Source organism: Cucurbita maxima, unplaced genomic scaffold (assembly GCF_002738345.1).
Source record: "Cucurbita maxima cultivar Rimu unplaced genomic scaffold, Cmax_1.0 Cma_Scf00091, whole genome shotgun sequence".
Taxonomy (NCBI): domain Eukaryota; kingdom Viridiplantae; phylum Streptophyta; class Magnoliopsida; order Cucurbitales; family Cucurbitaceae; genus Cucurbita; species Cucurbita maxima.
Window position 1 is genome coordinate 296,568 of NW_019272107.1, and position 11,417 is coordinate 307,984.

At 36.8% G+C, this 11,417-nt stretch overlaps 3 protein-coding genes across 4 annotated transcripts; 1 reads left to right on the top strand and 2 right to left on the bottom strand.

Annotated features, from left to right (window-relative positions):
- Nucleotides 1-40: 40 nt before the first annotated feature.
- Nucleotides 41-5,650, bottom strand: LOC111472902. The gene is made up of 16 exons (XM_023118494.1): nt 5,369-5,650; nt 4,245-4,497; nt 4,133-4,177; nt 3,560-3,788; nt 3,255-3,445; nt 3,096-3,187; nt 2,972-3,028; nt 2,769-2,882; nt 2,561-2,689; nt 2,204-2,395; nt 1,866-2,163; nt 1,293-1,521; nt 839-1,178; nt 636-749; nt 428-556; nt 41-262 (listed from the first exon to the last, which is right to left on the bottom strand). Exons 1-16 carry the CDS (start codon nt 5,465-5,467, stop codon nt 41-43), a joined length of 2,733 nt encoding a protein of 910 aa, XP_022974262.1. The 5' UTR covers nt 5,468-5,650.
- A 1,986-nt stretch (nt 5,651-7,636) lies between these two features.
- LOC111472884 lies at nt 7,637-9,717 on the top strand. 2 transcript variants are annotated; one of them, XM_023118483.1, is made up of 3 exons: nt 7,637-7,927; nt 8,081-8,200; nt 9,598-9,717. In XM_023118483.1, exons 1-3 carry the CDS (start codon nt 7,797-7,799, stop codon nt 9,698-9,700), a joined length of 354 nt encoding a protein of 117 aa, XP_022974251.1. In that variant the 5' UTR covers nt 7,637-7,796; the 3' UTR covers nt 9,701-9,717. The 2 variants fall into 2 exon arrangements, with proteins under 2 accessions (XP_022974251.1, XP_022974249.1); XM_023118481.1 differs by lacking the exon at nt 9,598-9,717 and having other exon boundaries at nt 8,081-8,366.
- Nucleotides 9,718-10,264: 547 nt separating this feature from the next.
- LOC111472903 (metalloendoproteinase 4-MMP-like) lies at nt 10,265-11,175 on the bottom strand. Its single transcript, XM_023118495.1, has one exon. The coding sequence runs from the start codon at nt 11,173-11,175 to the stop codon at nt 10,366-10,368; it is 810 nt and encodes a 269-aa protein (XP_022974263.1). The 3' UTR covers nt 10,265-10,365.
- Nucleotides 11,176-11,417: the final 242 nt, after the last annotated feature.

An 11,417-nucleotide genomic window follows, 5' to 3' on the forward strand; every position in this document is an offset into this window, starting at 1 on the left:
AGAGAGAGAGAGAGAGAGAGAGAGAGAAGAAAAGAACAGCTCAATGCAGAGGTGACAAGAAAAAATGTACATTAATATGCGCCATTCCAAATAGCAATAGCTCAGGCCAGTTTTTAAGAGGAAACTCCAGAATTGATTGCACAGATCTAGCATGACCTCTCTCAGCAAGTTCACACAGAATATTCAAAAGATCAAGGCACGTCCATGTGTGATTTGTATGTCCAAGTTGAAGCTTATGGCCATGCACTCCATCAATATAAGCCTACAAAAATATCTCATTAATCATAAAAAGTTAAGAATATCTACTTCCATAACGCGCTGGAGAATGATTAGTTCCTGCAGCAGAAGTTACACAGCCATCGAAGTAAGCTAGAATTAAGCAAGCAAAACAGGGAAGAACTTGAAGTGTCCTAAATATTGGACATACCAGCTGTCTTCCAGAGTGAGCAAATGTAAATATTTCAGGTGGTGCAAATACGGCATGTTTAAGGAAAGATATCTGACCCTCCATATTCTTCCAAACGGACCCACAAATTGTATGAAGAGGAAATGCCTCCTGCAATCTCAACAAAAGATTGGACTAACAAGGAACGGATTATTTCATCTCAAAGCACCCGAAGTAAAGCAAACAATACCTGGCATGCACGTCTATATACAGACATGAAAAATGAGAATGCTTCCTCATTCGGAATGTAAAAACCCTCATGATCCAGATTTTCCATTACTCTTATCCAGTCAACACTAGGTGCCTGAATCAATAAAGCACAGTGAGGAAAAGAAAGAAAGAAAGAAATTGGTATTCATACAACATGGAGAAAAAGAAGAAGAAAAAACTTACAAGTTGCTTCACTGTGTCTATGAGAACATCCACATCCCAAGAGTTCAAGGATGGCAGATCAGATAAAGTGCTGCAACCCAAAGCTAGACTAAAAGTTGTATATATATTTCGACTGTCCTCAAGACCAGTATGATTTCGAACTATCATGCCTAGTATCTTAGAGATAGTAATCTCTGTCAGCGGCAAAAAGAGGGACAAAATCTCTTTGCATTGCGTTGCATTGACTGTGCATCCATAACCCAGTTCCTTCATTATATCTCCCATGCTCATTTCCTTCTCCATTTCAGCTAAGATGGAATCAAAATCATTATCAAGGGACTCTTGTGACAGATTTACATTCCTAGAATGGAAAACAGAAGTTGTCAAGTAAATAACAATACTACAAAGAGCTTGGGTACCCACCAAAATTCAACATAAATAGTGAAGATTATATTTAAGAGAGATTCTTTGGCACCTTAAAAATTTCTCCTCTCGCAATGCATCCGAAAGCAGTGGTGACAAAACAAACTCAGTAACATCCTTCAACTGCACCAAAGATAGCATTTGCATGAAGGAATCTAAATGCTTTGAGAGCCCTTCAGACCGTTGGAGGAACATGATAATATCCTGAATTTGCTGAATGGAATCCACAGATACAGCATTAGCACAAAGTTCCTCAATCTGACTAATGCAGAAGTTCTTCCCTGAAAAAGTAAAGAGCAACCCCTATGAAGTCCCCACAAGGAAAAACAAAAAGAAAAAGAAATGCTAACTGGCTACAATGAGTCTATTTCCACTGATGAGGTAAACTAACATTGATAACGTGTAAAAACAAAAATCAAGCAGGGCCCCATGCCTATTTTATCCAAACATGACTACAATATCCACATTAACAAAAGAACTAAAGGAAAGTAGGCAAGCTTAAATATTAGAGGAGTTCCCACGACAGGTAAGTGCAAACAATGCTCTCTGTCTTGAAGCACAAGTAGTTGAAAGCAAATTGATAGCAAGAAAACGTCAACAATGAAGGAAAAATTCTAGAACTTACCACACATTCTTGCATCAAGATTTTCAGAATCTGAAACAGCGAGACCAACTCCAATTCTTTCACACATTGACAAGTTTAACAGATTCGAGATGTTCTCAAGAATAACTTGGTTGATATCTCTACCTTTAAGGGACTCACAAAATATTGTACTAAAATTAGGTATGTCCAAGAGATGCTTGAAAACCGAAGAAATAACTAGTCGCAACAGCGGGTTTTCCAAATCTGTCCCATGGATAGTGAAATAATCCAAACAAGTTCTGAGCAGTATGAAGCTCCCTTCAGTTCCACAGTCAATAAACTGAAGCACATTGAAGATCTTGATTCANGAAAAAATGTACATTAATATGCGCCATTCCAAATAGCAATAGCTCAGGCCAGTTTTTAAGAGGAAACTCCAGAATTGATTGCACAGATCTAGCATGACCTCTCTCAGCAAGTTCACACAGAATATTCAAAAGATCAAGGCACGTCCATGTGTGATTTGTATGTCCAAGTTGAAGCTTATGGCCATGCACTCCATCAATATAAGCCTACAAAAATATCTCATTAATCATAAAAAGTTAAGAATATCTACTTCCATAACGCGCTGGAGAATGATTAGTTCCTGCAGCAGAAGTTACACAGCCATCGAAGTAAGCTAGAATTAAGCAAGCAAAACAGGGAAGAACTTGAAGTGTCCTAAATATTGGACATACCAGCTGTCTTCCAGAGTGAGCAAATGTAAATATTTCAGGTGGTGCAAATACGGCATGTTTAAGGAAAGATATCTGACCCTCCATATTCTTCCAAACGGACCCACAAATTGTATGAAGAGGAAATGCCTCCTGCAATCTCAACAAAAGATTGGACTAACAAGGAACGGATTATTTCATCTCAAAGCACCCGAAGTAAAGCAAACAATACCTGGCATGCACGTCTATATACAGACATGAAAAATGAGAATGCTTCCTCATTCGGAATGTAAAAACCCTCATGATCCAGATTTTCCATTACTCTTATCCAGTCAACACTAGGTGCCTGAATCAATAAAGCACAGTGAGGAAAAGAAAGAAAGAAAGAAATTGGTATTCATACAACATGGAGAAAAAGAAGAAGAAAAAACTTACAAGTTGCTTCACTGTGTCTATGAGAACATCCACATCCCAAGAGTTCAAGGATGGCAGATCAGATAAAGAGTTGCTTCACTGTGTCTATGAGAACATCCACATCCCAAGAGTTCAAGGATGGCAGATCAGATAAAGTGCTGCAACCCAAAGCTAGACTAAAAGTTGTATATATATTTCGACTGTCCTCAAGACCAGTATGATTTCGAACTATCATGCCTAGTATCTTAGAGATAGTAATCTCTGTCAGCGGCAAAAAGAGGGACATGATTTCGAACTATCATGCCTAGTATCTTAGAGATAGTAATCTCTGTCAGCGGCAAAAAGAGGGACAAAATCTCTTTGCATTGCGTTGCATTGACTGTGCATCCATAACCCAGTTCCTTCATTATATCTCCCATGCTCATTTCCTTCTCCATTTCAGCTAAGATGGAATCAAAATCATTATCAAGGGACTCTTGTGACAGATTTACATTCCTAGAATGGAAAACAGAAGTTGTCAAGTAAATAACAATACTACAAAGAGCTTGGGTACCCACCAAAATTCAACATAAATAGTGAAGATTATATTTAAGAGAGATTCTTTGGCACCTTAAAAATTTCTCCTCTCGCAATGCATCCGAAAGCAGTGGTGACAAAACAAACTCAGTAACATCCTTCAACTGCACCAAAGATAGCATTTGCATGAAGGAATCTAAATGCTTTGAGAGCCCTTCAGACCGTTGGAGGAACATGATAATATCCTGAATTTGCTGAATGGAATCCACAGATACAGCATTAGCACAAAGTTCCTCAATCTGACTAATGCAGAAGTTCTTCCCTGAAAAAGTAAAGAGCAACCCCTATGAAGTCCCCACAAGGAAAAACAAAAAGAAAAAGAAATGCTAACTGGCTACAATGAGTCTATTTCCACTGATGAGGTAAACTAACATTGATAACGTGTAAAAACAAAAATCAAGCAGGGCCCCATGCCTATTTTATCCAAACATGACTACAATATCCACATTAACAAAAGAACTAAAGGAAAGTAGGCAAGCTTAAATATTAGAGGAGTTCCCACGACAGGTAAGTGCAAACAATGCTCTCTGTCTTGAAGCACAAGTAGTTGAAAGCAAATTGATAGCAAGAAAACGTCAACAATGAAGGAAAAATTCTAGAACTTACCACACATTCTTGCATCAAGATTTTCAGAATCTGAAACAGCGAGACCAACTCCAATTCTTTCACACATTGACAAGTTTAACAGATTCGAGATGTTCTCCTGAAACAGCGAGACCAACTCCAATTCTTTCACACATTGACAAGTTTAACAGATTCGAGATGTTCTCGAGAATAACTTGGTTGATATCTCTACCTTTAAGGGACTCACAAAATATTGTACTAAAATTAGGTATGTCCAAGAGATGCTTGAAAACCGAAGAAATAACTAGTCGCAACAGCGGGTTTTCCAAATCTGTCCCATGGATAGTGAAATAATCCAAACAAGTTCTGAGCAGTATGAAGCTCCCTTCAGTTCCACAGTCAATAAACTATAGTGAAATAATCCAAACAAGTTCTGAGCAGTATGAAGCTCCCTTCAGTTCCACAGTCAATAAACTGAAGCACATTGAAGATCTTGATTCAGTAAAATGCTCAAAATATATTTAAATGTAAAAGATCAATGCACTAGATAGGTGAAATGCATTATTAAGAAACAGTACAAATGACATGATTTTATAACTTCTTGATCACAAAGACGATTACTTAGGAATTCGCATTCTATCTCCTAATTCTTCCATTTCGGGAAAATAAACATAAATTCCATGAAGAGAAATGAAGAAATGACGACACAAAATCAACAGTGGTCGGGAAAAAAAAAGTTCTAAAAAATATAATAATAATAACAGAAAGTAAAAAATACCCTAAATTTATGAGCCCTCAAAGCACCTATATAGAAGCTATTGACGTAAACATCCCTAATGCAGATAGTCAATTGAAATGATAGCGAGGACACACTAAAAGTCGACGGTAAAGAAGCCCCAAAGGGGTGGATTGAATCGGAAAAAAAAGGCTTCAAATATCAGTGGCGTCCGTATTCTTACCGCCAAAAAGACAATCAAAGATACAAAACTGGCTTGCGGCAACCAGTTGCCTCACAGAAAAAGAGAACAAAATCCAAAAAGGCATAAACCGCTGAAATTGTCTCACAGAAAAACCTCAAGATCAGAATGAGAAACGCGTTGGAAGTGGAGAATTAAGTAAAAATCACTTAAAGCAAGCGGGAAAAAAGTTAACCTAAATCTAGACGACGAAGCAGGAATTAGAAGAATTCTAAATAAAAAAAAAAAAAAGAGAGCTCAAATGATAGTCTGCAAGTAAGACAGAAACAGTAAACAGTGAAGAAAAGAGTGGGACGAAAACCTCATAAAGCTCTTTGAGAACAGATTCAGCATTAGATTCAGTCAAGCTCTGGAGGAGGAAGCGAATCTGGGAGGACGTTGCAGTCGAAAACATCAGCATGGCGACCCAAATCGGGAGGCTAGGGTTTTCCAGCAGAAGGAAAAACCGAGGTCCAGCTGAGTGAAGGCGAAGAAGAACAGCGGAATGGAGAGCTAGAGACGCGGGTCGGGGGATTGCTGGAACAGAGAGCAGTCCTGGTTGAGAGAGAATACGAAAAAGAAGGGATGATGGCGATCACGAGAGACTAGTGGGCTTTCCTCAGCGAACCCCTATACGCACAAATGTGGCCTCATAAATTATCATACATTATTTTTCTCATTTTAACCCTAACTTTCATAACATCATTTTAACCCTAACAATATTCAATAAATGTTGGGCGATAGTTTTGGATGAATTATTTAAAAGAAAAACCATCATCGAGTTGGGTTCAAAAAATTTTTTTAGAAGGAAATTTCAAGTTGTGACTCGAGCAATCGAGTAGAGTTTATAACTCAACTCAACCATATATTTTTGGGTTGGGATAAGTTGTCTGGTTGTTCCTTTTTTAATTATTTTAAAAAATTATATTGTAACACTCAAGCCATGACGATAAATTAAGTACATGTTTTTCATATCAAAATCGAACTTCCAAAATTTTATTGAGTGTGTTAGAGACTAAATTTCAAGATGATGTAGAATAAAAAAAATGGTCAAAGAAATCTTAGGGATAAACTGGTCATTTTTTCTTCGGCTTGTTTAGAAGTTTATGAATCATGATGAACCATAATCTGAGCGTTAACAAAGAGAAAAAATAAGAAAATGATAGAAAAAGAGAAAGAGGGTACATTTGCTCTTCGGCCTATCAACTTGAGACTACATTTGCTCTACGCCGCGTACTACAACTCGAATAGGTAACTCAAACTGACCCCTCGTGCCTCAATCCAATCCAACTCAATGCGAGCCTATCAACAAATTCCACATGTCACAGTAAGAGTGTGACTTCAAATCCAGAAGGCGAGTTAGACTCGCTCATTAGCTGCGCTCGTAGGTGACGACTTGCGCCTTGACCCAAACCAACCCAACGACTACTCCTTCACCCGTCAACCCAAAGTTGATTGCATGTGCAGTGCCATGTCGAACCATCTGCAAACTGCCTCGCATCTTGGCTTAGTCACATGCGCTGGATCCAATAGCTTGTAGTCAGCTTTGGCCGTTCCAATGGCTCAAACTACTCTTTTTTGACATATTCCACTACTTTGAACCTCTTCAACCACTTTTAACTCTCCTAGAGTCCTTTTTGACTTAGCCAAAGGCATTTGAGATAAGTAAAACCACCTTTTTAGTCAAATTAAAGTGTTCTAGACTAAATTAGAATTTTAATTATGAGTATTAGGTAAATTAGGCTGCTCAACATATTTTAACCCGGCGTGTTGTGAACTCATGTAGGTTAACTTAAGTTTCAAGGGACATATTTAAACTAACTCCAAAGATAAATTAGCAACTCCGACTTAAACTACTCAGGTAAGTGGCTCTGCTATTAGGTTAACGATGCGTGTCATGTGGCTCTTGCACGTGTCGTGCCTTGTGATTATTTAAAGTCTGTTTATTATGTTATTGTCGTGGTGTGAATACGTTATGTTAGTATAATTGTGAGACATGTCGTGTTACAAAATATCAGGTTGACGCAATATGTCATTGAAATTGTGTCTTGTCATGAAAGTGTTATATCATGTTATACATTGCACTACCATAATACTTTGTGTGCTCCCTTCCTTCCATGACATATTGACAACATGAGTGTACACTGGTAGAAGGCCACATCTAGGGGGCACATATACAAGTTCGTTTGGGTCCATGTGTGAGCTTTGTGTAGAAGAGTACTAGACATTCAATTACGCCCAAACTAAAAGTAGAATCCAAGACAATGATACGCTGATTTATGAAATGATAGGTTCCAAGCATGATTGTATTTTATGACTCCAATAGTTTAGTTAGTTACTAATTATTTTTTAAAATACTCAAATCATGTCGTTTAAAAAACTTCTTTAAAAGAAGACTTCAAAGAAACTGTAATGGTTGACCGATCATTAATTAAATTAAAATTATATATAAAAAAAAAACAAATAAAGGAGACTTCCAAGGTACACGAATAGGCCATTCCGCGTGTACGTTACCCATTAATATATATAAATAAATAAATAAAAAGGAAGTCGGCAAAGGAAGACAACTGAGAAGTGTAGTAGTTCAGCCTGGCAAAAATAAAGCCCCAATTAAGGTCCACACGCCCCTTCCCCTCTCTCCTCTCCGCCCCTTCCGCCTCTCTGCCTCCTCTCCGAAAGAGACCTCTCCGCCCACTATCTCTCCCTCTTATTTAACCCCCCTCTCTCCCCTCTCCCCCTTAATCATCAACATGGCTTCACATCATCCTCATCCTCTTCCTCTTCCTCTTCCTCTTCCTCCCGTTTGTTGCTTGTGCGGCGACGTCGGCTTTCCGGCCAACCTCTTCCGCTGCACCCTCTGCTCTCACCGGTTTCAACACTCGTAAGAATTCCTTAATTTTGATTCTTTTGTTGTTGTGGGAGAATGTTTGCTTAATCCAAATATATAGATATTTATCTTATAATAAAATATCATTATATATATAGTAAACTATCATGAGACCAGTAATGGATATATTGTTGGGGTTTGGTTCAGTTATTGCAGCAACTATTACGGCGAATCGGCAGAGGCTATTGAAGTCTGCGATTGGTGCAGATGTGAACGGAGATGTGGCCGCCGTGGCTCTGCTGCAAGGAAGTTTGGCGTCGCATCCCAAAAAAAGAGCTCCGGCCAGGATAAAAGAGAAAGAAATTCCGGTGGAATGCCGTCGCCTCGGGTTGCTCCACGGCGGTACAAGCTTCTCAAGGATGTTATGTGTTAAACGTTGTTATTGTTCCAGAAATTTTGAATTTCTCATACCAATATTTTAAGCTTAATAAATATAAATATTCATAAATTTATACTTTTCCGAAAAATATCAATGTTTGAATGATACCTTCAAATTATATTAATAAAAAACATCATTAAACTTTTAAAAAAAATAAAAATTAAAAAATGTTCTTATATTATAAAAATTCATTAATACCTTTAATCTATTTTATAAAATTCAAAAATACTATTAATATATTGGCCGATCTGCCAATAGCACGTTGAAAAAATAGTGATAATTATTCATAATTAATATTGATTAATACTAATATCCATAGTTCTAAAGAAAAAACTTCATAATTTTGAAATATTTTAAAATTTTAAAAATATATATGAAATAATTTAATAAGAGTTTATATAAAAAACTAAAGTATTGTTTAATTTTTTTTTTCAATGTTTAAGAATTGTTTTTGAATAACATGTTTATGAATATTTTTACTAATTTAGTCTATATTAAATACGTCCATTTGTATTTTTTCTTTTAAAAATAAATTTATACATGATTAAATTATTTAATTTAGCTTAACATAAACCAATTTAATTTATTTTTGTATGATAAATAATTTCGTTAAGATTCTAAAATTTGTGTTACTATAATTATATAAATGTTTGCATATCTAACTCCCAAAGCAAAGTCATGGTACGAGAGCGACAAGCAAGACGAAGAAGCGAATCATGAAGCAACTCTAATTTAAAGTGTATTAGAGAATTCCTAATTTCATGCACATGCATGTATGTATCTATATGTGTGTGTATATATTATAGGAAATTCATGCAGTAAAAAATGTAAAAAGTAGTATATGCATCATAACCCATGTTCTATGATTTAAAATGCAGGATCTCTTGATATATTTCGAACGACTGCATACACTAGTATACAACAACACGAGAGCATATAATCAAGCTTAGGAGTACGTATAGTGAATTTCTTTCATGCATGTTTAATATTTATGTTTATAAGTTTCTTTTCTGATATATTTCGGACGACTGCGTACACTAATATATAACTACAAGCTAAGTGTGTAGTCAAGCTTCTTAGAAGTAAGTATAATCTAAATCTCGCTATTTTAATGGTCATGGAAAAACAATAAAATTGGAAGTGAAAAAGAAAAAGAAAAAGAAAAAGAAAGAAATGGGAAAATTCCAGGTCATTGTCCACGTGGCAGAAGTATCAGACTCCAATTCCAAAGACTCAAACCTGAAATTGGGATTGGATCCGTACAAAGCTTGCACACCTTCCACGNAAAGAGCTCCGGCCAGGATAAAAGAGAAAGAAATTCCGGTGGAATGCCGTCGCCTCGGGTTGCTCCACGGCGGTACAAGCTTCTCAAGGATGTTATGTGTTAAACGTTGTTATTGTTCCAGAAATTAAATACGTCCATTTGTATTTTTTCTTTTAAAAATAAATTTTATAACGTAATTTTATAATTATACATGATTAAATTATTTAATTTAACTTAACATAAACCAATTTAATTTATTTTTGTATGATAAATAATTTCTTTAAGACTCTAAAATTTGTGTTGCTATAATTATATAAATGTTTGCATATTTAACTCCCAAAGCAAGGTCATGGCACGAGAGTGACAAGCAAGATGAAGAAGCCAATCATGAAGCAACTCTAATTTAAATTGTATTAGAGAACTCCTAATTTCATGCACATGTATGTATGTATCTATATATGTGTGTTTGTATATATCATAGGAAATTCATGCCGTAAAAAATGTAAAAAGTAGTATATGCATCATAACCAATGTTCTATGATTTAAAATGCAGGATCTCTTGATATATTTCGAACGACTGCATACACTAGTATACAACAACACGAGAGCCTATAATCAAGCTTAGAGTACGTATAGTGAATTTCTTTCATGCATGTTTAATATTTATGTTTATAAGTTTCTTTTCTGATATATTTCGAACGACTGCTTACACTAATATATAGCTACAAGCTAAGCGTGTAGTCAAGCTTCTTAGAAGTAAGTATAATCTAAATCTCGCTATTTTAATGGTCATGGAAAAACAATAAAATTGGAAGTGAGAAAGAAAAAGAAAGAAATGGGAAAATTCCAGGTCATTGTCCACGTGGCAGAAGTATCAGACTCCAATTCCAAAGACTCAAACCTGAAATTGGGATTGGATCCGTACAAAGCTTGCACACCTTCCACGTCATCCACTTCCAAATTCGCCTTCTTTTCCCTCGGCTTCAAGCTGGGATACATCACCGATTCTCTCACCGAGCTGTGACCCAGCCCCAACAAATGCCCAATCTCATGCGTCGCCACAGATTCCAAATCAACCGCCACTGCCGACTTCTCCTCCTCGAAATCAACCGCCCACGTCTCCGCCGCATCCAGGTGGAGCCTCCCAATCTCCGGCGAAAAAGAATGCGCCAAAACCCCAAGCACGCCGTCAAACGGCTGCCCGTCGCCGTGATCGCCTCTATAAAACCCAATTTTAATATCAGCAAACCCATAATCCTCCGTCTCCTCGAACCTCACCGGAATCACGTGGGCCCATTTAGAAAACGCCGTACGAAATACGAATTTCACGTCTTTTAAACTCAAATTGCTTATCCAATTTTCCTTCAAGAATGCGTACGTCAGCACCATCGGCATTCGCCGCGTCCACCGTGGCTTCCCGGGAAAATATAGGTAACGCGCCGTTACATGGGGTCCATGCAACGTGTCGGCCACGCGCCACCGCCGTGCAGTGGAATTTGACCGGAAAGTCACGGCGGAGGAAGGAATAATGGGTGGCAAGCAGAGGAAGAACAGAGCCAAGAGAAGGTAGCGAGGAGGAGGAATTGATGGCAGAAACATGGCATATACAAACACCTTAAGAAATGGAAGCTTAGTGTTTATATATATATATATATATATATATATAATTTTTAAAAAATAAAAATAAAATAAAAAACATATATATATTGTTCATCTTTCTCTGGTCTTTACTTAACGATTGAATTTTGACGAATTTTTATAGTTTGGTGGAACAAACTTCTCTTTCACTTTTTCTTTTTCCATTGTTTTTTTTTTTTTTTTTAATAATTATTTTATTTATA